Here is a 26223-nt window from a genome sequence, read left to right as displayed (position 1 = left end):
ACGTGATGCACATGGTTCACATGACGCAACAAACACATATTTTGAAAACGTAAGCAACACACATGACACTACGAACACTAATTTTGAATTAGTGCCCCTCGGATGAGCATTGGGTTCATTTATTTTAACCCAACTTCTGTTCTGTCCAGTATTTACACAGAAATTTTAGCATGTATATAATATGCTTTTTAAATACTGATACTGAATCATAGGTCAAACACTTTATTAGACGTGCACCAGTTGTCACATTTTGAAATTCTATAGGATTTAAGACAGAATACCCTTTAGACCAGCCACATCATTGAGATTTCCAAAAGCTGCTTGTTTTTATTGTACCACAAATTTTATAGAGTAGCTTCATATGCAAGACCCAGATGGTTTTTTTTTATTCATACAGACTGGTACACACAAACAGAACCCAAAGAGCGGTCCGTGCACATATGACTGTGGTGAGTGTGTTAGTAAAAGCTTTACAGTTGGACCTCTGAAGGTCAGTTCTGAACCTCAAGCACAGCTTCCTTAAATGTCACCTTCACATTTTGAACAAACGCCAACGTACACCTCCGTGGAGCCTTTTTTTACAAGGACCCCTGCTGCGAAGTTCTTCTGTAGGCAAGGCCATGTAGTGATGGTCACAACGGTGTTCATTATCTGTGAGGTTTAATTTCTCATGCTTTTGGAGACTTGAAGCAGTTAAAGCCTCCAAAGGTTATTTTGTGCACACGTTCCATAGTAAAGAAAAGATGAAGGAGAATGAATGGGCTGGATAGAAGTGAAGCACGATCAATACGTCTATGCAACTCAAAACCTTTTGTCGTCCACCCACATGAGCAGGCATTGTGCCATATTACATCTGCCCACCTTCTCACCTTAAACCGAGTCTCCATAGCACTCACACATACTGTATATCCACTTATAAGCATTATAGCATGATTTTAGAGTTGGAACCCTGTTGGAAACCTATTTTCTGCTCTGTTTAAAGAATACAAAGGTACTGTATTATAACATTTGTGCACAGGCACGTGCACGTGCACGCATAAAAGGGAGCTTGAGCACCTGCTCTTTTTGTTCCTCGAAAGAAAGTGCCCATTTTGGGAGGTGTTTTGTTTTTAATATATGCAACGGCATATGTATTCGCCCTGAATGGACCTCATGTTGTGCGCAGTGTTTCACATGTGTTCGACTGCATGCTGCACTGCGCAGACCAAATGACCAATGACAAATTGTGTTAATAATAAAAAAAACTCCTCAAAATGATTACATCTGTAGATGATATTTGTGACCTTGCCTGTAAAAACACAGCTTAAAGGGATAGTTCAACAAAAAATGAAAAGTTAGTTACTGTATCATTTACTTGTTCAAGACCTTTTTTTGTTCTGCTGAACACAAAAGAAGAATGTTTGTAACAAAGCAGATCTGGGGCACCATTGACTTTCATAGTAGGAAAATATTATTATTGAAGTCAATGGTGCCCCAAATGTTTTGTGTTCAGCAGAAAAAAAAAATGCATATACGTCTGGAACAACTTCAGGGTGAGTAAATGATGACAGAATGTTAATTTTTATTTTATTTTATTATTTTTCCAGGTCTGGGGCACCATTTACTTCCATAGTATTATTTTCCTACTATGGAAGTCAAAGGTGTCCCAGATCCGCTTTGTTACAGAACAAAGAAATGTATACAGGTTTTAAGGTGAGTAAATGATGACATAATTTGTATTTTTGAATGATTTACCCCTTTAACAAATTTTTTGTGATTTACTGTTTTGTACATAAAATCATCCTACGTAAAGTAAAGAATGTTCTGTAAAAATTAGGGCTGGGTATCGATTCCGATCTTCCAGATCGATTCGATTTTCGATTCCGATTCTGGACTCGATTTCTATACTCGATTCTCGATTCAACTCAATGAATATAGATTATATACAATATTATATTATATTATAATATATTAGAATATAGACTGAATGAATGAATGACAGGCCATTCTCTCGCTCCTTTGTAACATTGCGCAAGGCAAAAAAAGGTGACATCTAGTGGAGAAGACTAGTAATTAGATTAACGGTAATCCTACGTTCAATGTTTGCGGAAATAAAATTGAAAAAAAAATTGATCCGTGGCCTGTGAGAATCGGTTTTAAATCAACCACGGGGGAAAAAAACGATTCATCGAAAAAACGATTTTTTCGCAGCCCTAGTAAAAATATTAAAACTTCAGTGTTGGGAAAAGTAACTTTTAAAAGCAATGCATTACAATATTAAGTAACTAAATGCGTTACTTACTTACTTTTCATGGAAAGTAATACATGCATTACTTTTAAGTTACTTTTAAGTTACTTTTTCTTACTTGGCTAAGGCCTATCTCTCTGTTCCTTAAATGTGACTACATTCAGTTTAATTCAGTACATTATTTTTTTTAATAAATGTTTTTTTTTCAAATTAATTAAACTTGCATATTAATGTGTACATTTATAAAGTAATGCATTACTTTAGTCGTTACTTTAGAAAAGTAATATTATTACGTAATGCAGGTACTTGTAATGCATTACCCCCAATAATGATAACTTTGATATCTTTAATATTGACAAGGTCATGTCAAAAACTGAAATAAGTCTGAAACGGATAATTGAAATCAAACTTTAATGCTACAAATCTCATAAATAGATTATTTCACAGGCAGGGTCACATTTGACACGTATGGCTATGTAAAAATGTCTGTCTAGTTGTGAGAAACGTATTAAAAAGATGTCTCAAAGTCGCTTACACATACTCTTGGCTCAATTCGAGCGCATCAGGTTGAATCAGCTCTGTTGACAAGCCCTTTGACCGTAGTCTTGGCTGCTCTATTATACTGTCTCTTTATTCATTAATCTTTTCTCCAAGCTCTGCAGAGGTCTTTGTTTAACGTTCAGAGCCAGATCCCTGTTAACACTCAACTGTATTCCACCTTTAATTAGAAGGTTACGACCTTCAAACCGCTTCATTATCTGGGTAGTTAGTTAGCGGATTCACTCTCAAAATGAGTCTCATATAAAGACGGCAGACTGTAACGATATCATCTTCTCACCTTTCAGAAAAAAGATCCATTGGCGCTCTCCAAAAAGCCAAACAACGCCTGTTCATCTGGAGTCAACTTCACCCCCAACATCACGAAGGACGCGGCTATCTCCACCATCTCCAACAGCACCGCCGTTCAGCTGAAGAGCGCCGAGAGCAAGCCGGCAATGGACCCCAAAAAGACCTACAACAGCGTTAGCAAAATTGACAAGATGTCCCGGATAGTGTTCCCAGTCCTCTTTGGGACTTTCAACCTTGTCTACTGGGCCACATACCTCAACAGGGAGCAGGTCATTAAAGGAGCCGTTTCGCCCACATAAAATGGTTGATCACGTGCCGACGGTCCTTCTGCATCCTCTTTTTCTTCAGTATTAAATGACAAACTGACCCTGCAAGAAATTATGCCAAGCACTTATTTACTGCACTTCTCACTTCGCTAATCTATAAGGGGAGTGCTCCTGTTGAATTTCCCAACTGATATCATAAATTGCATGATAGATTCAAAGCTCTATGGGAATATTATTGCCATATCTGCCTTGACTTTCTACTTTATATTCCCCTGTACTACTAGGATTTCATTGGTTACCGCATTCATCCTACGAGGAAATGAGCACCACACAGGCTATCGTTTCATTCATTCCAAAGGATGTAAACAAAATAATGCATTTGGCATCAACATTTATTACAGAATCGAGATTTAAAAAGTACAGCAAGGCCAAATGCTATGCAAAAACACGGTTTTCTACTACGTATATATTGTAATCAGCGATTGCTTATCAAAATTCTTTGCTTTGTATGAAAGGACGTCTCTTCTTTACATTTAGTAGACTTAGCATTTGCAATGTAGGGAGGCAGACCTCATACAAGTGCTCTGGAATGTCAATTGCAAGACAAGTTCAATTCTTGTCACTTTTTGTAGGCTTTTTTGAACAAGCTAACTAGCATTGTGCACCCTAAAGGCAGCTTTTCACACTTTAGTCTGAGGTTTTTTGCGAAGTGAACGAGATGGAGACTTTTAAATAATTTGTACTGTACATAGCTTGTGTATGCTTTGCTTTAATGTAGACACGGCTTAACGTTAGCGATGATAAAAAACGCTATTCTGATGTGCAGCCAAAGCAACGTGAATGCGAGCTAGCTCGCTTGCGGTGATAATGCAGATTTGTATTGTGAAATATAGTAGGCTTTGACAGAATACGGCTTTTCTTTACAGTTATTTAACGTAGCTTTTCATGCTGTTTAGGCAATCGTCGATTTCTTACTTTCTCTGTGCTGTTAATTGGTTTGTGGGGTTTGATATTCTGGATCAGGTTGGACTGGTTGGCAAAAGCCTTAAATGTTAACATCTACAGTAGGTGAAATAGGGCTCATTTCTTTGTGCTGCCACGTAGATTCTGGAACAACAATATATGTAACACATGCCCGAGGTAAATCATTATTCAGTGCGGATTCTAAAAACGGATAGATAATGAAAAACAGAGTGTGAAAGAAACTCGATTTGGTATGAGATATGTTTTAAAGATGGTAGCTTCTGTTGTCAAGCATGTTAAAATGAAGCTTGTTGAAACTGACATGTCACACCAACACACCAGCTCAAGCCTTCCACTGAAACGCATGGCTACTTTTTTAGGGACTAAAATTGAGGGAAGAACGGCGACCTTGTTAGCGTCAAACTTGGAAAGACTTGGTTATTATACTGCAGTTATTCTGTTCTGAACTTGTTACACGAATGTGAGCTGGCACAAAGACCTAAATGACCACATGGATCCACATGTAGGTCATTAATGGGGCCGACTACAGCAGCCAATACACCCAGCTCATATATACAGTACTCAGGCCTATACGAGTGAGAATTGGGAAAAAATGAGTTAAAGAAAGTAAGTAATGTGCCCATTTACAATACTGGATGATTCCAGAAATGTACAACTGTTCCTTGAAGCATACATGTCTGAAGCAATAAATTCATGCCTGATATGTTTCTTGACTAAGTTCTGTGATTGCTCCGATCTACAGACATAACCATTTGGTTTGCTGTCGGTATTTTATTGTATTTTTATTAGTTACAGTTGAGACCAGTACAGTTACATCATACACGCTTAAAACTAAAGGTGCTATTTTTAAAATAAAATCTGGTTTCCCCACAAAAAATCCTCCCAAAATGTTTTGTGCAACAGAAAGCTTATTTGGATGTTAAAGGTCCTTTTGTGCAACCATACAGAACCTATTAGGAATTTTTTTATGCGGTATGAACCAAATTTTCTCATCAGATCTTTTATGACTCACTCTTAAAAAGGTAAAAAAGCTGTCACTGGGGCAGTAAAAAGTACACACATAAAAAGCATCATATTATGGTATAAATTAGGAACTTTCAAAAGGGTGCCGTCCCATTGACAGCTTCTGTACCTTTATTCGGAATGTGGTGCACAGTTACTTTGTTTTGGTTAACCCTGGATGCCATGGCATGCGATTTTAGGGTTTTTATGTTTATTGGGTTTATGGATGCTATTCGCACGCTCATGTCAAAAAGATTGTGTGCATGCAGCTTATCATGATATTTTCCGACTGGAACAGTCGCTGCAGAAGCCACTGTAGCTGGAAGAAGGACTCTACAGATTACTCCTGGGATTATACAAAACGCACATGCGCGCATCCAGACTGGAGTTCCTGGAGCAGTGAGGATACTGAATCTTTCCTGTGGTCCTCTGAGCTATCGACATCTGTCCCACATCTGTTTGAGCAGGATTTAGCTCCATTTAAGTTACTTTTTCCAGCTGGTGGTGCTTTATATGGTACCAATTTAAATAGCAGCAGTGACACCAAATTCATGCTATTCTTGTAAACCAGTGGATTGCCAGATTTGCTTGTGTTTAGTGTGCAATGTCAAATTAAGCTATACAATAGGTAGTATTGAAACAGGTTACTGTTACTGCAAGCCAGCTGGTCGACATTTAAGGCAAACAAGAAATATAAATATAAAAACATTTGTGTATTTTCTATGAATCTTAAATTGTACCATTGTTGCCACGGTAGACAATGTGCCATCTTCATAATGGTTAAGCTATGCCGTTTCTTTATGTATAAGTCACCCTGACATTTATTTGACATCTCATGCTGTTGTCGCTGAAAGATTTTACTTCATATTAATACATGTAAGTCGAGTGTAAGCCACTCCAATATACTTAACTCATCCCTCACACAATAATGCACAGCATGCCAATGGACCTTAAACCTTTAATCCCCTGAGTGAAAGCTGGGAATCTCGGTGCTGGACCGGAATTCCGCTATCGTGTAGCTATCGTCATCACAATATTCTTAGAGATAACAAATTATTTTTATTAAAAAGTGTTGCATTAAAGGGATAGTTCACCCCAAAATGGAAATTCATAATTTACTCACCTACATGTCATTCCGAACTTCTTACTCCTGCAAAAAAAAGGAAGATATTTTGAAACCCAACAAGCTGTCACTGGGGCAGTCCCGTTAAACATGTCTTAATGTGTAATGTTTACATACAGATATACATTTGATACCAAAATGCACATTTGAGGTACTAATATGAATTGTTTAGGTGCAAATGTGTACTTTTTGAAAGGGTAGCCTGTGACAGATAATATTTTTGACATATTTTTGTGGCTTGTTTATTACTATTTGATTGAACCTCTTATCCATTGGAAGGTTTTACTACTACATCCTCTACTGTGTAGAATAGATTATTAATATGAGTAGCTTTTCTCTCCTTTACTTTGTGTGTGTGCAACAGTGTAACTGACATTGCCTAAATCTTTTCATCTGCATTACTGTAATCAACCACAAGAGGATAGTCTATCATACATTTATGGCGTCTGAGTTTATGGTCTCGCCGAGGGGGGACACCATATCCACATATGAACTTGGGAACGAGGCGAAATAGGTCGACGTAGTTTTATGTGTCAAATTATAAACGCACTGCGCTCCAATGCACAATTTATTCTACCGGAATGACAAAAGACTACTCAGATAATTCAAACAAGAATTGCTTTTGGCGTTTTGTTATGTACCAGAGATATTGAACCTTCCAGAGAAAGTCTGAGGGAAAAAAATCCTCGCATAAGGAAAGCCACAGAGAAAGGGGTTTGTGTTTTTTTCCTGTGCGTGGGTGACTGTGAGCTGCCTGTGGTGATAAATGTCGGCGCTGTCTCTCAAATATTATACTGCACCTGATCACATACAGCTACAACAGTACCGACTTCGAGGCATCACATGGATGCGCATTTACATCACGGTTTAATGTTAAATCAGAATCAGCACGTATGTGCGTCAGAGTTATAAATGAAAACAAATACTTGTAACGGGCCATAACGCAGTTCATTATGCACTAAATAAACTATCAATCGTGCAGTGTTGTCACTAAGTTAATGCTAAACGTCCGAATGTATGCGGGGCAACGCCAAGGGCAGTTTTTTGCCACAGCCTCGTGTGTTTTTGCGTAATAATTAATTGGATATCAAATTGGTTGATAACATTTTCTTCACCCTCTATCTTGGTCTATTATCGCGAATCACGCAGGTTAATCGATGCACGCGCAAAGTAATTACAGCAATTACGCGCCAATTTCCTGTCAGAACACAGTGCACGCGATAATCGTTCACCTGATAACGATACCACGTCTACTGTAGCTGTAAGCCGACGCTTGTGGACGCTGAAATATCAGGTGTAGTCAAAGAGGACCTCAACTTCCACTCAGATGTCTGGGAAAACAGACTTTGCTTTTTATGACGTCATTTGAAGAAATACTCCTCCAACGGAAGCGTTAATAGATAGCCTATCTGAAAGTGTGTCCGCTTCGGAAGTTTGCGCCCTGCCTTTGTGTGAACGTCAGTATGTTTGTGTATCTGCTGGTGCAATCGAAAGCAGCGCAACTTCAAGTAGCACGAGCGGCTGTTTTATCATTTGATCCAGTTATTTGCCGATAAAAGTAAACTTTAACCACTGGACACTGGCCGAGGAGGTCTCGACATTCCCGCTGGACTATAACCTATAGGTTGTTTTAACCGAGGCTAATATAGTTGGAGTCTGGAAGAAAAGGCTGCGTCTCTGTCACTTTTTCTCCTCAGCAGAGTCTCCGCGCAGCCCCCGCTCTGTGGCACATTCAACACGGAGTCAATCTCACCTAAAACATGTCCACCAAATTGTTCCTCTACTTCTTACTTCTTTCAGTGTTTCGTGTATGGTAAGTGACGACGCTGCTTTCTTGACATCAATTAATCGTATAAAAGATATCTGTTGGTAAAGCTAATTCTGTAACGTAACATTTTAATGAATAGTCTGACGCCACAAAACATCACCAATCTGGCGATGAAGACGTGATATACGTAGGACTACTGGGCACGTTTACCTTCTAACTTTAAATGTAGGATATTTCAATGTGATATATGCTTTTTAGACGTTAAAGACAACTTAAAGATATCGAGATAAAGATATCTTCTTGATATGCATAGTTTACGCGGTAGCTATGATTTATCTGTTTATCTGTTTATTTATCTGTTTCCAAACATGCGTATGTAATTTATTTTAGAACAGTCTAGAAAGGTTTTATGAGATTTTTTGCTTCATAAAGAATGAATCGTCATTTAGGGGTTTTCCTTAAATAATAGCTTGACGAATAAGTTTATGTTATTCCACATTGCTGTAACAATCCCTCATCATTATTTGTACGAATAAAACTCGTAGAAATAACTTTATTTAGTTATAAAAAAATAGAATATTAATTATGTTAGAAAGATCTTTAAAAATATTAAATGCATATATAAAAACACTGTAAAGTTGTTTTTTTTGCAATTTTGTTTTCAACTAATTACACAAATTACTGTGTAACCCATAATATTCTTCCAATGCTTGTTTGACTGTCGTTACACAAGGAAAATAATAATAAATAGCAACAATGACCTGTGGATTTTTTATCATTTTAGTTCTCAAACAGCCGCTTCTGAGGATGATGAGTACGACGACGTTACTGTGAATCAAATGTTGGCCCCCAAAACCCACGAGACGGACGCAACGCAAATACTTAACAACTTACTAAAGGAATATGACAAAAAACTTCGCCCAGATATTGGAGGTAAGTCAAAGTTAAAGTTACATGCTTCGCGTGCGTGTATTGACGCTCTGTCCATGGTGCTGAAATTGGTTCTGACTTATCTTGGGGCTGTTTTCCATGTTTTACAAATAAATTGAATTTTTACATTAAACATTTTATTTCTTGAAGCTCGTGAACTGTTTTAGCATTTTATGTAAAGTAGAGAACATACCTGCAAATTACTTGTAGGAACTCAGTAGGGTGAAGCCAGCGGTTTTTCAATTTTCAGCAAGAGTTAGACTGCGTGTTGATGGTTTAGCATTAAGTAATTGAATTCCTGGAGCGGTGGAACATTTTCCAGTAATTTTCTACTTTTTTATGAAGGAATTTATTTTCCTTGGATTTTTAAACCATGTAGTTCTCGATACAACCACTTGGACCACACTTTTGCATGTAATGTGCTTGTTTTCATATGTTACAAGAGTTGGATTAGCTCCACAAAACTACAGAGCACCTCTTCTGACTTAGATGTGGCAGAAAGTGTTAAAGTAGTTGTTCAGGGTAACATGCAATTTTCATTTCACCTCAGAATAACAACATATCTCATGGCTGGGATGAGTGCTATTTTCTAGTAAACTAAATGGAGTGTCATGATAGCAAGCAAATCGCAATCTAAAATTCAAGTACTGTGGTCTGTGCTTGATTTAAGATGTCACAGCTGAGATATTCAATTGCTCTTGACAGATCTGTCAGGTCTGTTATTGGTTTTGAGGTATTGTTGTGATTTATTGGATTAGATTGGATTCGAAGCATTTCAGCCTATCACTGCAAAATCGAACGATTTCAACATTTGTTGTCTTCCTTTAAGAGGAAGAACATCCTTTATGTTATCCTTATGGATGGCAGTTTCCATATTTTATTTATATACTCAGATTTTTAAGAGAGAATCTAACACACACACACACACACACACACACACACACACACACACACACACACACACACACACACACACACACACACACACACACACACACACACACACACACACACATTTTGGTTTCCATGTTTTGTGGGGACATTCCATAGACGTAATGCATTTTATACCATACATGAATATTCTATTCCCTTCCCCTAACCCAAACCCCAACCCCAACCATCACAGAAAACTTTCGGCTACTTCAAATTTTTCAAGAAACATTAACCTATTTGATTTATAAGCTTGTTTGTTCATGGGGACCTCAAAATGTCCCCACACGGTCACAAAAATACTGGTCCCCACAACGTGATAATTACCAGGTACACGCACACACACACACACACACATTAGGCATATTGCTTTCGAGCCACCTTGCCGTGAAATGGCTTTTGTTTATCCCCTCTGTAGCTTGGTCTGTCTGTAGCTGACTGTACTGTTGTAAAATAAACAAGGCTCTGAATAGATTGTATACTATGTATAAAGACATGTACATGAAACACAAGTATGACAGAGGTAGACCAGAAAACATAGATTGATGAGCACATATAAGATCTGTCAGCTGTGGTGCAAAGTGGATCATTGAAAGAAGGTCTAATACATTACATACAGCTGGACTCTGGTTTCCCTCCCTCCTTCAACCCACACACACTCACACCCACGCTCACTCTTTGGCTTTCTTTTTCCTTTACATATATCTCTGTGTGTGTGTGTGCCCCCTTGAATTCATGGGTAAATAAGAGAAAGAAAGCTGTTAAAGACAGTTTTTCTTATGAGGCTTATTTGGAAGTACAAGAAAAGAAAGCAAATAACCGAATCCTCTTTTGGCTATAATTATTTGTCCAGAAGTGTTGCAGTATTAAACTAATATGTTATGCTGTTTGCATTATGTCCGGTTTCCTGTGGAGTTGTGTGCATTGAGTCAGCAGTTCTGATTACATTACCACAGTGCAGAAATACATTACAAATTATTCACTATGGAAATTAAAAAACAAACAACAAAAAAAGTCTATAGGAAAGACTGCCACCTTTTAGCATCACTTGCTATTCAGAAACTATTTAGAATTCCCCTTGACACCGCCTGATATTAACATAAAAATCATTTCCTTTGTAGACTCACCCTGTTCTTTGTAAATATATATTTAAGACCAGGCCTAATACAGCCTATATCTAATAAAACCTCCTCAACAAGATTTGATACATATTGATTGTATCTTCACAGCACAACAACTTACAAGTTAATTCTGTTTGTCCTCTGTAAAATGCAATCTCAATAAAGTAGGATCAGGGAACCAAAACACACATTACAGACATCCACAGTAGTTTTATCAGTGTTAATCAGCATAATGACATGTTTTAAAATATATTACTGTAGTCGTAATCTTATTATACCTATTATAATCAGAAGCTTGTTGCCAGCCAGCTGCCTGATGCTCTGTGATGTTGTCCTCAAACTCCACAAGATTTGATATGATTACTTTGCTGAGGCACTATCCTGTTATTAATTGTACATTAACGTCAATGTTAAACATGGCTGTACTTTATGGAGCTTGTAAATGTGTGGCAGCCCATCTGCGCAAGTGAATTAGCTCAAGGGTGAATTGTTTGCGTTGGCTGGATGGAGAGTACTTGTTGCATTGAGCCTAATTCGTATCAACGTTCATTATGAGGGTCCATTTGGCCAATGAATTGACCAGGGGTTCGCTCATCTCCACTGACTTCTGGCCATTAGCATTAGATGGCACTCTTCCCTCTTTAGCTGTCATTTGTTGTTTTTGCGCCTTTTGTTGGCTAATGTTCAAGGCGTCCATCTGCGCTAAGCTCAATCAGCTAGTTACAAGGTTGTCTTTTAAAAGGGTCACATGACTCTGGGTTGTGGTGTTCTGAAAGCATGAAAATGGCTGGTGCATTAAAGCTAATATTCATAGTGGCGCCATTAGGCCTACTGTTTTTTTAGGGAGTTACCAAACAATGAAAGACTGTTAATCCCATTAATGTGTTTTGCATAAGATGGATGCAATTTAAATGCATAAAAGCATTTGATAAATTGGCGGGGTAAGGTATTGTTACATATAGCATCATATTCTTTCCAGCATACAAAATACTTTTTCTTGCATTGTACAGGTATGTCAAGTCACATTTATTTGTATTTTTAGCACATTTTTAGAGATGAGAGAATATATTTTATTATTGCAAATTTATTGTCCTTAGAAAGTGAATAACAGGCATCATATTAAACTTGACATGCCTTTTCCTTTTACATACATATAGTACAGATATGTACATTTGAGGTACCAATATGTGCATTGTGGGTACAAAGTTTACTTTTTAAAAAGGTATAAATTGCTTTTAATAGAAGAAAAATTATTATGAAAGCAATAATACAATGAACAGCAGTGTAAAAGCAGAGAAATTGTAGCAGTATCATTAAAGGAATAGTCCATTTTCCTAAAAGAAAAATCCAGATAATTTACTCACCAGCATGTCATCCAAAATGTTGATGTCTTTCTTTGTTCAGTCAAGAAGAAATTATGTTTTTTGAGGAAAACATTGCAGGATTTTTTAATGGACTTTAATAGAGCCCAACATTTAATACTTAACTCAACACTTAACAGTTTTTTTCAACTGAGATTCAAAGGACTCTAAACGATCCCAAACAAGGAATAAGGGTCTTATCTAGTGAAAAGATTGTCATTTTTGACAATAAAAATTAAAATATATGCTCTTTTAAACCACAACTTTTCGTCTAGATTCGGTCATGATAAGTCAGCTGTCAAAAGTAGTGGCATATTTTTTATTTTTTTTAGATAAACAATTGTTTCGCTAGATAAGAACCTTATACCTCGTTTGGGATCTTTTATAGTCCGTTGAAACTCCGTTGAAAAAAACTGTTAAGTGTTGAGTTAAGTATTAAATGTTGGGCTCTATTAAAGTCCATTAAAATGAGAAAAATCCTGCAATGTTTTCCTCAAAAAACATAATTTCTTCTCAACTGAACAAAGAAAGACATCAACATTTTGAATGACATGGTGGTGAGTAAATTATCTGGATTTTTCTTTTAAGAAAATGGACTATTCCTTCAAGAAATTGTATCAACATCAAGTGTACTACAGCACCACATGCCTACAAAAACGGAAACAGTCATATCTTTAAGATCTACCAGGACCATTACAAGAAAAGCGAACAAAACTTACAAAACAGTTAAACTAAGCTTACGCCAGCAGTCTCCCTGTAAGCAAGCCAACAGGGAGACAGCAGCAAGGAATCAGAATGTTGATATAAAACCTTGTGAGAAACCTGGCTTAGCCGAGAGGGTCAGTTAAAATGTTAAAATGGAAGCTTATATTTGCGATAATTCATTTTATATTGGTTTAAAACTGTCAGGTGTGATTTTGTGGCAGATGTGAGCGACTGAAAAAGGCTTAGTAAAAGTGCAGATGACAGCGCCCGAAGATTTGTCCCCGCAGTAGATTTTTAAGGCTCTTTCTTAAAGGACAACCCCACAGTTTTTCAAAAATTTACTATGTGGTTACCTCAACATGGAAGTGTTTGGTGGATTCTAAATTCACCCCTTTTTGGATCCTAAGGAATGAATGGGGCTAGGCTAAAAGCTAACACATTAACCATGCATTGTACAAAGATTAAGTGCACGCATTGAAAAAAGATAGGTATGTATTAATTTGTCTAAGTTGAGGTAAGAACATAGTAAAATATTGAAAAAACTGTGGTGTTTTCCTTTAACTTTAAATTTAATAGATAGAAACATTGCTATGGTGTCTAAACCTATAATTACTGTATATAGAAATACGTTTGGGATAAAACATATGAAGTGTAGATAAGAAATCAAGCTTTCTAATGGTGGAAGTTTTGTCTCCACATTTTAGATATCTCTTTGTCCCTTACAATGCAAAATGGGCCCTTGTTAATTTTCAACCCTTGTAGATGATATAATGCAATTAAATCTAATGTCCGCATGGAGATTTTGGGTGGTCTGGATGTGTTGACACTGCAGCAATCTCAGAAGGAGTGGTGTCACAGTGGCCCAATTGTGTCTGCTTGCTTTCAGCTGAGCTGTAGGGGAAACCCTCCAAAGTGGGTCAGCCTCCCTCTTCTCTTCGCTTTCATGTGAATCGAGCCTCACACAGCCAGGCAGCATCATTAACCGGGGTGAAGGAATGACTGGCTATGAGAGAGCAGGGACTTTAAACACATGTGACATATGCGCTTTTGGAATTGTGAGTTTCCCTCATGGGGTGATAAAGGGGATGGCAAGTGGCAGATGTGCTCGAACAATTCCTCTCATCTGTGGCCTAAATTGAGGAGAAAGAATCATTTCACTTTGTTTAAGTCCCTTGACCAGCTCCCCGGAGGAACACATACCCTGTATTATAAACTGCTAGTTTGCAATAGATTCATCCTTCCAACAAAGAGATTGTGAAAGATGGGGCGTGGTAGATGGATGTGAAGTGGGTTGGTTAGGTCATTACCATGTTCCGGTTTCATCACAGTGGAGAGACAGTGTGAGGTGAGAAATATGTAATGGTCCAGAAACAAAGAGAAAGAATGTGTGAGTGAGAAAAGCAGAGAGAAATTTTGTAAACAAGCCCTCAGGCAAAATAGTAACATAGTGAAAAAAGAAATAAAATAGTATAACTACAGTATGTGTGTGCTGTAGATTCATATATACAAAATCAGGGTAAAAGCTGGTTTGTGTCAGACCCTTGGCTCCATCTTTAAGTTCATCTTGGCATCAGCAAGCAGGTGTTTTATCTTATTCACATAACTCAAATAGTGTGTGGTTTTGTGTGTGTATGCAGTGTGGTACTAAAATAAATTGTATTTACCTGGGTACAAGCAACAGGTCTTAGTATCTAAACAGTGTTTGAAAATCAGATCTCTTTCCCTGTCTTTCTATCTCAGTTTCTTTCTCTCTTTCATTCTCGCTTAGAAGGCTCATTAAAGTCTTAGTACATAGATCAGCAGCAGTCAGTTGTTCACCTAGTCCTGGAACAAAAACCACATGTCACTCCGTGTACAGCTCCGTATTTGATTTGACATGTTTGCCAAAGAACTGTTCTATTGATTTTGAAGTCACAGAGGACCACCTAAATCCGGGGGCGTTTTAGCCAAATAATCGATAGCCTGTTATTGGCATAAGGCTTAAAAGAACAGTTCAACAAAAATTGACAATTCTGTCATTATTTACTTCCTTCATGCTATTACAAAACGGCAGGGTTTTAATGGTCTCATTCTATCTGTGTTTTTGAAGTTTACAATGTGCAATATAACATGTGTTCATATTTAACGCGTAAAAACACATTATTTTTCGCACAATTTACTTATCTTTGTAGCGCTGTTTTCACTGTCCTAAAAACGGGCTGTCTTCCTTGTTCTATGAAGTTCCTCATTCAGAAAAATGTAACGAGTTCTGATTGTGTAGGTTGTTAAATGTGTTGTGATTCGACAGCAGCTTCGCTTGCCGTTAGCTTAGATGGCGACTGATGTATTCCTGTGGGCGGAGTTTAGTCAAACACTATTGCTGTGACGTCATTAAACCGGGAAGTAGAGGGCTGTAGTCCAAATCGGCTGTTCGCTATAGGCTTTGAAAGAGGACTTCTGTTAAAGAAAATATTTCGCCCGGCGCTGATCTTTGAGCATTATCATTTTACAGGTACTATTTATGCTATTATAGCAACATTACACACTTACTAGGGTTTAAAAAAGGGATCAGGAAGAATGTGACCTTTAAATAAACAATTATGGTTTCAGAGTAAACATCTATCTGTCATGAATGTCAAAACAACTTTTCTTCATAATGTGGCATTATATAGACCCTTTTAAAGTTGGTAAACATTGTGACGAATTTGTGTGGGCGGGGCTTAGCTGGAGGCAGAAAGAGCCGCAGAGGCTATGTTGACAAGCTTAAACTAGCATGTTTTAGGAGAGATTTATTAAACATGAATGCAGAAGAAGTTTCGGATCTGTCCGAATATGTACAGTCAATGATTCTGCGGGACCGTGACAGCTATTTTTGTAAATTAACTCTTGTGATTTTAACCAGGTTTTAGATATTTCCTAGACAACATATGAATTACTTTCAGGTGGATTTGGGTAATTTTGTCTAGGCTTACTGTCTTATTCAACCTGTCACTGGGCTATCTATGATTAGCAATGTGGATTATTTTAAGAGACTATTCAAACGATGGCATACACATTTATCGCTGTATGTTTGTTTAACATTTAAGCTAAACAATAGCGCGGTTGGCGACTTTTCACCTATAAAACAGAAACTTGCTGATTTGTACCAGATAAAACCAACACAACAGTACATATGCATAGATTATTTTACCTGATATGAAGTGTGCACTGCAAACACGAGTATTATTTATGATCGTCTCCGTCTAGTCTGTACGCCGTATTGCATTCAACCACAATTGTCTTCTTGATTTCTGTAAAGAAATTTCTGCCGTGATCCGGTAAAACTTTATTTTTGTAACCAAAAGTGCTGTTCCTTCTAATCTGGCAGCCAAAAACACAACAATATGACATTTTTAAATCAAAAACTCAAACTTTTAGCGCGCCGGCTATGAGTTCCTACTTATTTTTTGCCTCCAGCTAGAGCGGTGACGTCACAGTGACGTGGGTGATTAAGGGGTCTATATGTGGAATGTTGCTTACATTAACACAACAAACAAAATGTGAGGAAGATAATTGTAATGAGTTTTGTAACAACTTTCTCCATTGTAAATACTTGTAAACTTGGTTTTGCAAGTCAGTTCAACTGACAAGTTGACATAACTTATAAAAACAAGTTGAAATTGTTTAAATTAATTTGTTAAGTTAAATTTAGCATTTTTTACATAATGCAAAATAAAGTTGCATAACTATTACGTTTTTTATTTCCAGTAATTTATTCTCATTCTAATTCACATATTATCAAAAGGTAAAGAGAAATGTTTTTTTTTTTTTAAATACCATTTAAGAACCACAAAAGTATCAAAAAGACATATTAGGCAATATTCTTTACTATTCCCCAAATAGTGCAAATGTATGTATTTAAGTGACTTGTAATAAGATGTTGATAATAGATTGCTGGTGCTTTAGTAGTAGTTTTGTTCTCTTTGGAGGTTGACGCTTATTGGCACAGATTGAGAACAATACGAATGAGAGTAAATAATGAGTACTCGAGTACTCGAACGTGGCATCGATGATTGATCCCGAAAACGAGGATGGGGTTTATTTATTTTCTTGTGGTAATAATAAGTCTACGCACCGTGCCGCGGCAACCCGCTGGCGATCCACGCAATGCTGTGAAGCTGAATATACCTCACATCACTAAGGCACTATGGTTTTACTGGTTTTGGATTCACTTCGGTAGGACGAAAATACAGTCAATCAGGTGCAAAATGTACAGCGCTGTCATTGCAAGTTTAATGAGTTATCATCTCATATTTAAACATCAAATGGCAAGAGATACCAGAGAGCCATACGAACATAACATCTTGACTGAGAACAGGTGAGAGGACGACACGACACAGCTAATCGCTAAAATGATAGCAAAATACTTGTAATACAAAATACAATGTAAACAATGTAAGTTGCTTAATGTTATGAAGTTTGTGCTTTGACTGGACGTGTTTGTAAGTGCACTGTTATTGTGCACATTAGTTAAAGTCTTGCATTTTGTGCAGATATATGCACGTTGCATAATACATTTATGTTGAATGTAAGGCTTTATATTATGTAGAGTGCATCTTATATAAAGCACATCAGAATGTGTTTATTAACCATTTAGCTTCACTTCTTCATGCAGCTTTTCCTGTTAGAGGTTTTTGTTAAAAACTTTTAATTCATGTTTTTGATTCTGCCATAGTTTCTTCAAATTAAGTTTTATTTGAGTGTTTTTAATAAAAATATTTTCATTTTCAACATGACGCATTTTACCTACACTGTCAGAAATAAAGGTACAAAACTGTACCTTTTCTGTCACTGGGGCTGTACCCTAAGTTTCCGTTTGATACCTTTACAGGAATACAAAACAGAATACAATTTTTGGTAGATTACTGTACCTTAAGGACCTACATTGTTAGAAAAAAGTCAAAATATGTACCCTAGCTGTCAGTGGGGCAGCACCCTTTAAAAAGGTAATTGTATGGACCATTAGGTACAGATATGTAAAAATTTTGTACCAATATGTACCTTTGAGATATAAATATGTATTTTTCAGGTCCCAATAAGGTCTCTTTGGTCCCAGTATGTACCTCTGAGGTACTAAAATAAAATCCCTAGGTGCAAAGCTGTACTTTTTGAAAGGGTACAGCCCCAGTGACAGAAAAGGTACAGTTTTGTACCTTTATTTCTGAGAGTGTATGGATGAATCAAAATCCCTAATAATCAGAATTACTATTCTGTAATGTGCCACACCATTATCTTCCAACAATTTGTTACCATGTTCCCTCTCTCTTTTTCACTGCCTTTATTCCCTCAACGTATGTTTATTTAATGATCTGTGCTCATTTGTCACTAAGCAATATGCAGAGACTGATCTGGGATCTGTGGAAGCGCAGCAGTAAATGCAGCATTTGTATACTGTAACCGCAAATTGGAAATGACAGAACTACTGTTTAGTATTACTTAAACTTTTTTACTTATTTCAAAATGAGGCAAAGCATATATGCAAGGAAATGGAAAAAGAAACTCGAGGGCATTTGTGCATTTTAGTCCTGGAAGCTTTCTTTTAAATATTTTTAAGCAGCATTTTTATTGCCTGATGCAAATAGCAGCGGGCAAGTATAGACACACAGGCAGCCTTTCAATAATTCATTTTCTCATCATAGTGGTCTGATTTGCTTAGTCCTTGTGCTTAAAATAAACAAACATGATGGAATTCAAATAGCGGATATATACTCTTTAGGGTTTCAGATTGGTATGAGAAAAAATGTCATTAACAAATGGGTTGTTTCATATTATTGATCATGTATTTTCTTTATAAGCCAAAGCTTATGCAGTTCTGGTTAACTATTACAACAAATTCCCCTTATTAATGCATAAGACTCCTGTTTGTGTGTCTCCTGGAATTTATTTCTAGTCTATATTAAGCCCTATTAAAAAGGTCAGAAAACCCGGCTGTCAGATTGTCTTATGCTCCTTCTCCAGTCCCTCAGTGGGCTGACAGATTCCTATTTCTAGTGGCCCGCTTCCACCTTGTCATGCTACCTGGCTCCTAACGTCTCTTTCGGTGTCAGTGACATCTTTCAGGTCTTGACTTAGATATCTGTCCCCGCTCATTGAATATTTCAAAACCCCCTGACATTTCGTCCTGTAATGAGCATGTATGCAGTCGGGGAGGGAAGGGCAGCTGCTAAGTAGAGTCTAGACTCAGCTTCATTAATCCAAACCCTTTCCGACTCAAAGCGAGAAAGCCGCCACCCAGACACATCGCTGCTCATTCACCTGGACCAGAACCCATTTATTTGAGGGTGCCTGAAATCCCTTATAATCCAGCGAGTGTACAGCAGTCTGACAGACCTGATTAGGTAGAAAAGGTGAGCATGAAGAAACCTTTCTGGAATGATATAGACCAGGGGTTCTCAAAGTTTACATTCAAAGGTCCGAATCTGAATTCTCATAATTTTCATAGGTCCGGAAAAACTTTATGTAAATCATTTGTTTATATAACAAATCAACACGAACAGTTTGGGAAAAACATAAGTGTATTTTGCATTTAAAGTAAAAATTTTTTTTAAACATAAACACAAGAAATATGCAAAAAGTAACCAGGTGCAAAATACAGAGCAATCTAATTAGAGAAATGGCACAGTTTGTTCTCCATCAGATGCATAAACCATGGCAAAAAAGTGTGGTTGGTAGGCAGAGACACTGACCAAAATTAGGGGTGCACCTATAAATTGGTTTATGATGCTTGCCATGCTTCTCATGAATTACGGTGAAATGCCGCTACATCCAAAAGCCAGGGGGCGCTCTCGGGCAGAAACTTAATATGCGCTGCAGACGAAGAACAAGACACACGCAGCTCCAGGAAATGTCTTAAGGATATATTTATATTGCTGTTCTTCAAACCTTTTCAGGTATTTTCATGATAATAAAGAATATGTATAAAGATTATGTTTGACGAGTGTTGCTTTTTCAAATGCATGTTATAAACGACTCAAACCAACAGTGATTGCAGATTGATAAGGACTTACTGATCAAAAGCCGTAGTACGTGAAGTAGCTGTGCATAATATCTGGGTGTGATGGCTACAGCGTCACACAGGAAATTTTTAAATAACTCGTTTTATTTTCGGACCAAGAATACTCTTAAATCTAAAAAGAAAACAAAACTAAACGAATGGTTTACAAGTTCAATATGCATTTGTAAAGTAGCAAATGCTCTCGTTTAATCAATCACATAGAAATTAATGCACTTGTAATATGAAGTGGACGCGGGTCCGGATCAAGTTCTCATCGGGTCCGGATCCGGACCGGAGTCCGGACTTTGAGAACCCCTGATATAGACCTTAAAGGACACACTTCTATCCTTCTACATGGGATTGCGGGTACTTATCGCAACTAAGTGAGGATTCAGAAACAAATGCTGGAGGTTAAGTGGAAGCCAGAGTGAAACCGGTTCGTGGTGGATCTTTGAGTTTGGGATTTTAGGTGTTAATTCATATTTTATGCTGGTTAAAATGCATATGGGACACTATTAGTTACACTCTTATCAACAAGTAGGGCTGTCACGATTATAAAATTTGGCTGACATTAAAATTGTCTAATAAAACACCTTTGCAAGATTTACCTGGCAGTAAATATTAATACACATAACACATATTTAAAAGTAATCATTTAATGAATATATCTTTAAAAAACTGAAAATTCTTCATAAGAAATGAACACAATAAAGTGTCTGAAAAATAACTGCAAACATTTTTTGATTTTTTGGCTCCATCATTCAAAAAATATTTGAGTTTGATTAATTATATTTAAACACACGCAACACACACATCTCTGCTACAAATGAACATTTGAAGTTTGTTTCTAGTCCTTACCATTCTTGGACAATTACACCAAACGTGACAGAAGTGCAAACGTTACAACTTACCCCATAGGTGGGGTTAATTGTAACAGGCAGGGGGTTAGTTGTAACACTTGCTAAAAATTAGGTTTGCAGGCAAAAATTTCAATACTATTTTGTCTATATACTTGAAGTGGATATTGTTTATATATCTGTCTATAATAAACAGGTATCCACACTGTATTCATTAATTCAGCCCTTTTATAACAATAGTTTAGTTATAAATGGATACAAATGTCTAAATATGTGAGAAAAAGCAGCACAGTTAAAGCAAGACTTTTTTTATATGTGACCCAGTCTGTAATAACCATACTACAGTTTGAGCATCAAAGTTTGTTTTAGCCATTTATTTCATTATGATTTCAATTTTTGACGTGACCTTATTCAATCAATATTAAAGATATGAACAAAAATAAATTTGACACACGATTTTTGATAAGACAGGATCATTTATTTTGTTGGCAGCAAGCAATCATTCGTGTGTAGCCCATTTAAAACAACGGCGAGAATTGCGCTAACGTTAGCGGTTTTCATATTGAAGTGCCGAGGGTAGTTGTAACACAGCGTTACAGTTAAACCCCGCTGGGTCAAAATATTTTCAAGCCCACCAAAAAAGTTGCTAAGAGCTGCAGACATATTTCAAAACGATACTACTGTATCATTAAGTCAACAAGACACTGATTAATATGACATAGCATTGGATTTGGCATCTTACACACCCAACTTGTAAAAAAAAAAACATATGATGAAAAAATTGACTTGCATGCCACCAAAACACTCGCTCATCAGTAACTCTCTAGAAAAACCTTATACAGTTCCAATAATTTGCGGGAGATCGTCTTTTGGCAACGTGAAAAAAATACCGGAAAAACAAATCGCTCAATCTTGTGCAACAATGTAAACAGTCCGTGTTACAACTTTTATTTTTTTTTTATTTTTGCCCTGCGCACCCCTATATACAAATACACACCCAGGTATCAGATCAGTACCCGGTATCGGCTGATACCCTGAGCCCAGGTATCGGAATCGCTATCGGAAAGAGAAAAATGGTATCGAAACATCTCTATATATTGGCTGAAGACAAGATTGACAAGATTTTAGAGGTGAAGAGGAAAAAATCACATCTGTATATGCCTTATCTTATTCTTTTCTTACCAAGCGAAACAACAGGAAAGTCATGGAAAAGTCATGGAAATGTATGGCTCAAAAGATGTGGGAAGCTTGTTAAAACATACCTTAAGAGTTGTTATAGCTTTGAGACGGCGCTATTCTTTGATATCAGTAACCTACTGCTGTATCTTTCATGCCAGAAAATGATACAAGATCTCTGCCAAACCTTTTAATTTCCCTCTATGGGAATGATGCAATAACTTGCCCTGACAAGGACGCTATTAAATTTGATTTGCACTAGTAAGGCAAAACTCTGCCGGTGGCCACAAGCTTTGTTTTGTGTGCTTTCTCTGTCAGCGTATGTCACACTAATTGACTAGGGTGTAATTCCTGGATCCAACTCTCTCGCTCTCTCTGTCACATTTTTTCGTACCTAACTTCACACACTTATAGTTACGTGGACATTTTTGAACAGTTTGTACATTACAAGAATACCCAATCCTGCATACATCAGCAATATTATTGTCTTCCCACCTTTTTCATTGTTCATAAAGAATTACTCAAGGCTACCTCACTCAAACAGTGAGAAATATTATAGAATAACAGAAGGGTGAGAATTAATGTTGGGCGATATGCCCCATTGTGAGATTGTCCTGTCATCAGCCTGTGAGATTGCAGATATACGATTGTATCGAGGGGAGTGGGGCAATAGTATACTTATTTATTTATTTTTTACTCATTTATGTCAAGCCACTTGATTGGTGGACAAAAAAGAAGCTGATTTACTCTAAGGGCAACACTGTCATGAATGCAACCTTCTTTAAACTGATGCCATTAATCCAAGCGTGTCATTAAAGCCCAGGCGCTTTGAAATTTTCTGCATGCCAGGGAGCAGGAACAACACACTCGCTTGGTTTTAAACTCCACTGCACCTAGCAACCTCTGTAGTGCAAGGAAATGGCAGAACCGCGCGTATTACAAGCTTATGTACGAGGAAGAGTCTGAGTCAGGCGCATTACAAGTTCAGGTGCTAGAATGTGTCCATGCTATGCGTTCAGGTCCGAGCAGAGCCCAAGATGTGCACATAAACAAATTCAGGTGCATTTGAGAAGGAATCCGAATGTGTAATAAGCTCTCTTTTGTGCAAAGTGAAGCCCACAAACCCTCTCATGTAAGGAAAAGCATGCAATGTAAATGTGAAATAATGATGATCAGTCCCTCCAGAAAAATGTGATTATGCAATCACATAATTTAACACATAATCAGCCAAAGTCCGCATATTTATGCGGGGGCCGCATTTTTTCAAATACCCCTTGCATGATTTCCGTATTTTCGTAGCAAAAATCACATATATATATAGCAAGTTGAAAAATGTTGTATTTACCTCACACAAGCGCAGCCATGTCCACTGTTGCCATGGGAACATTATGAAGTGACGTGATTATGTGACGTGAACATCATTGAAAAGCTGCAAAAGCTGAAAACTTCAGTTTTTGCAAGTTCCCGCAATTTTTGCAAGTTCCCGCAATTTTTGCAAGTTCCCGCAATTTTTGCAAGTTCCCGCAATTTTTGCAAGTTCCCGCAATTTTTGCAAGTTCCCGTAATTTCATCACAAAAAATTGCATAAATATCCCACCTATTCCATTGCTTTTTTTAAGAAAATGTGCCGCAAGATCAAGGATTTTTGCCGCAAAAATAAAAAAAAAACTCTGCGTTTTTCTGGAAGGACTGGATTAATAATAACTATTGCCAACTATCGTCATGAAAGCATGCTATCGGCCATATGTCTGACTATCGTCAATAGATGACAGTATTGTCACACCCCTAGTGAGAATGAACTGATAATATGGTGTATTTGAGATTTTAGAGGACTGGACAGTTGTACACATTTTTTATGAAAAAAAAAATATATAAAAAAATATATATTGAAGCTTAATTAAAGGCGGAGTGCATGATCTCTGAAAGCTAGTGTTGATATTTAAAATCACCTAAACAAGCACGCCCCTACCCCAATAGAATCTGGACCTTCTTTTGATAGACCCGCCCCACACATATGCAACCCAGGCAACGATGTTGATTAGTAGACACGCCCCTTACTGCTGATTGGCTACAAGTGTGTTTTGGTAATCGGTCCAACTCCCTTTTCCAAAGTGTTTTTCAAAAATCATGCACCCCGCCTTTAATGATCACATGGCTTTAAAGTTTGGCAGTTCATATTTACATGCAAAATCAGAAAGACAGTAAACACCCGGCTAATCTTATAAGTTAAAATAATAGTTAGGGTTATGTGTAGGGACTCAGCGTGAATTACATTTTTGAAATGCAGGCACTTTAGAAGACTGCACCTGTCAATCAGTGCAGAATTAATGGATTTAAATTATATCAATGACATGCATATTAGTATGTAAAATACTTTACTGATGACTCTAAATAATAATAAATATATTTAAAATACTATGTATTGTCCACTTGTCTGTTTGTTACACGGACTGTTGTGTGTTATTGCCTGTGGTCTTTCGAGATTTTGCAGGTTTGCTGACAAATGATGATGAATGGGGACTGGCCTTTTCGATTAAGGACAGCTAGATTACAAAAAAGTCTGCATTATGTGCTGAGGATTACAAACTAAAGTTGATAGCCCAGAAGGAAATGGTTTCTGTCTTACAGAGATGAGCTGTTAAAACTGTATACTGGTGTTTAATTAATGTCTGTATAGGAAAATATTTAATAAATGAGACACATTTTGAAAGGCGAAGGCAGACATTTAAAGTTTAAGAGGTAGTGTCTGACCCCCATACCATAATTAAGGCGCCTGTGTACGTACACTCATAGAAAACAATGTGTGCTGTTTTTAGAACAGTGCGGAGCTGAGAAAGGAAGGGTCAAAATATGTATCCTTTTATGTATATGCAAAATATATTTGGCCAGTGTATGTAGCCTATAGGAAAATATGTTATAAATAAGGCAAATTTTAAAAGGTGAAGACATATGAAGTAAAAGATGCAGTCTCTGAGCCCCATACAGTAATTAAGGCTTTAACCCCTTAAGGTAGGCTTTCTGATAGAAAGGGGGGGTCTCAAAAGTTTGTCCTCTTTACATATATGTACATATATTGTAAAACAGCATTTTTGAATGTTTTAGTAACCAGAAATGTTAGATTACAAGTTAGTCTGAGTACAAATAAATGCTCATGAACTGTAGCATTTGCTTCAGAAAGTAACCATAGCAACAGCAGACTGCTTGAGTATTTTCATGTCGAATGGTACATCGACAAAACAATAAGCACTGTCATTATCTTTAAATGTATGAAACATTCACCACAAAATATGTTGTGTTCAAAAAGATTTTTAAGATAGTTGACATTTGGCTAACTGTGCCAGGGAGGTGAATGTGATTTTACAAGATAGGAGATGTTCCTGCATCAACAGCAATTCTATTAACCAATCACATTTTAAGATTAATATAAAGTATCTCTTTAAGATTCAGGATTGGGTTAGGGGGTTGTATACCATTCTTATCAACTTACTGTTTACTTCTAACTTAAGGGGTAAGTTATGGTTTGGGTTAGGACATATTTCTTTTGCAGGAATGTTGTTCCATGGACAATGAAAGCAATAATCCAGGAATACATCCTGGTTTCCGATATCACTGTGATTGTGCCAGGGAGGCCTTAAAGCAATTTGTTATCTGAACCTCAACATATTATGCCAGAGAACTTATTGACAGAAATTTCAGCCCTCTAAAAGTCAGTAAATAACTGATAGAGAAATCAGTCGCCTGCCGGTGATATCGGCCTTGTTTATCATTCCCTCCCTCATGTCTCCAATGCATCCGAGTGTTTGACATTGATATGGTTCAACTCTATTGTGACATCGGTTCCGCCTCTGACTGGTCATTACCCTGCTGCAGATCAGCTGCTCTCACTCCCTCAGGCGTTGTTTACACTTGCCA

At 37.2% G+C, this 26223-nt stretch overlaps 2 protein-coding genes across 5 annotated transcripts in view; both read left to right on the top strand.

Moving 5' to 3' along the window:
• gabra5 (gamma-aminobutyric acid type A receptor subunit alpha5) overlaps positions 1–5039 on the top strand; it is a 39570-nt gene extending 34531 nt beyond the window's left edge. For both annotated transcript variants that reach the window (XM_065264549.2, XM_065264548.2), the window contains exon 10: positions 3073–5039. In XM_065264549.2, the coding sequence (XP_065120621.2) occupies positions 3073–3254 (182 nt within the window). In that variant the 3' untranslated portion in view covers positions 3255–5039. The remainder of the gene's footprint in view (positions 1–3072) is intronic.
• A 2383-nt stretch (positions 5040–7422) lies between these two features.
• The window catches only part of gabrg3 (gamma-aminobutyric acid type A receptor subunit gamma3), a 163535-nt gene continuing 144734 nt past the window's right edge, over positions 7423–26223 (top strand). For 2 of the 3 annotated variants that reach the window (XM_065272593.2, XM_065272592.2), the window contains exons 1-2: positions 7423–8264; positions 9004–9152. In XM_065272593.2, coding sequence (XP_065128665.1) covers positions 8212–8264; positions 9004–9152 — 202 coding nt within the window. In that variant the 5' untranslated portion in view covers positions 7423–8211. The remainder of the gene's footprint in view (positions 8265–9003; positions 9153–26223) is intronic. The other variant, XM_065272591.2, reaches the window with a different exon arrangement.

This window comes from Paramisgurnus dabryanus, chromosome 7, assembly GCF_030506205.2.
Source record: "Paramisgurnus dabryanus chromosome 7, PD_genome_1.1, whole genome shotgun sequence".
NCBI classification, from domain to species: domain Eukaryota; kingdom Metazoa; phylum Chordata; class Actinopteri; order Cypriniformes; family Cobitidae; genus Paramisgurnus; species Paramisgurnus dabryanus.
The sequence above is the reverse complement of the archived record's forward strand: the minus strand, read 5'-3'. Positions and strand labels throughout refer to the sequence as shown.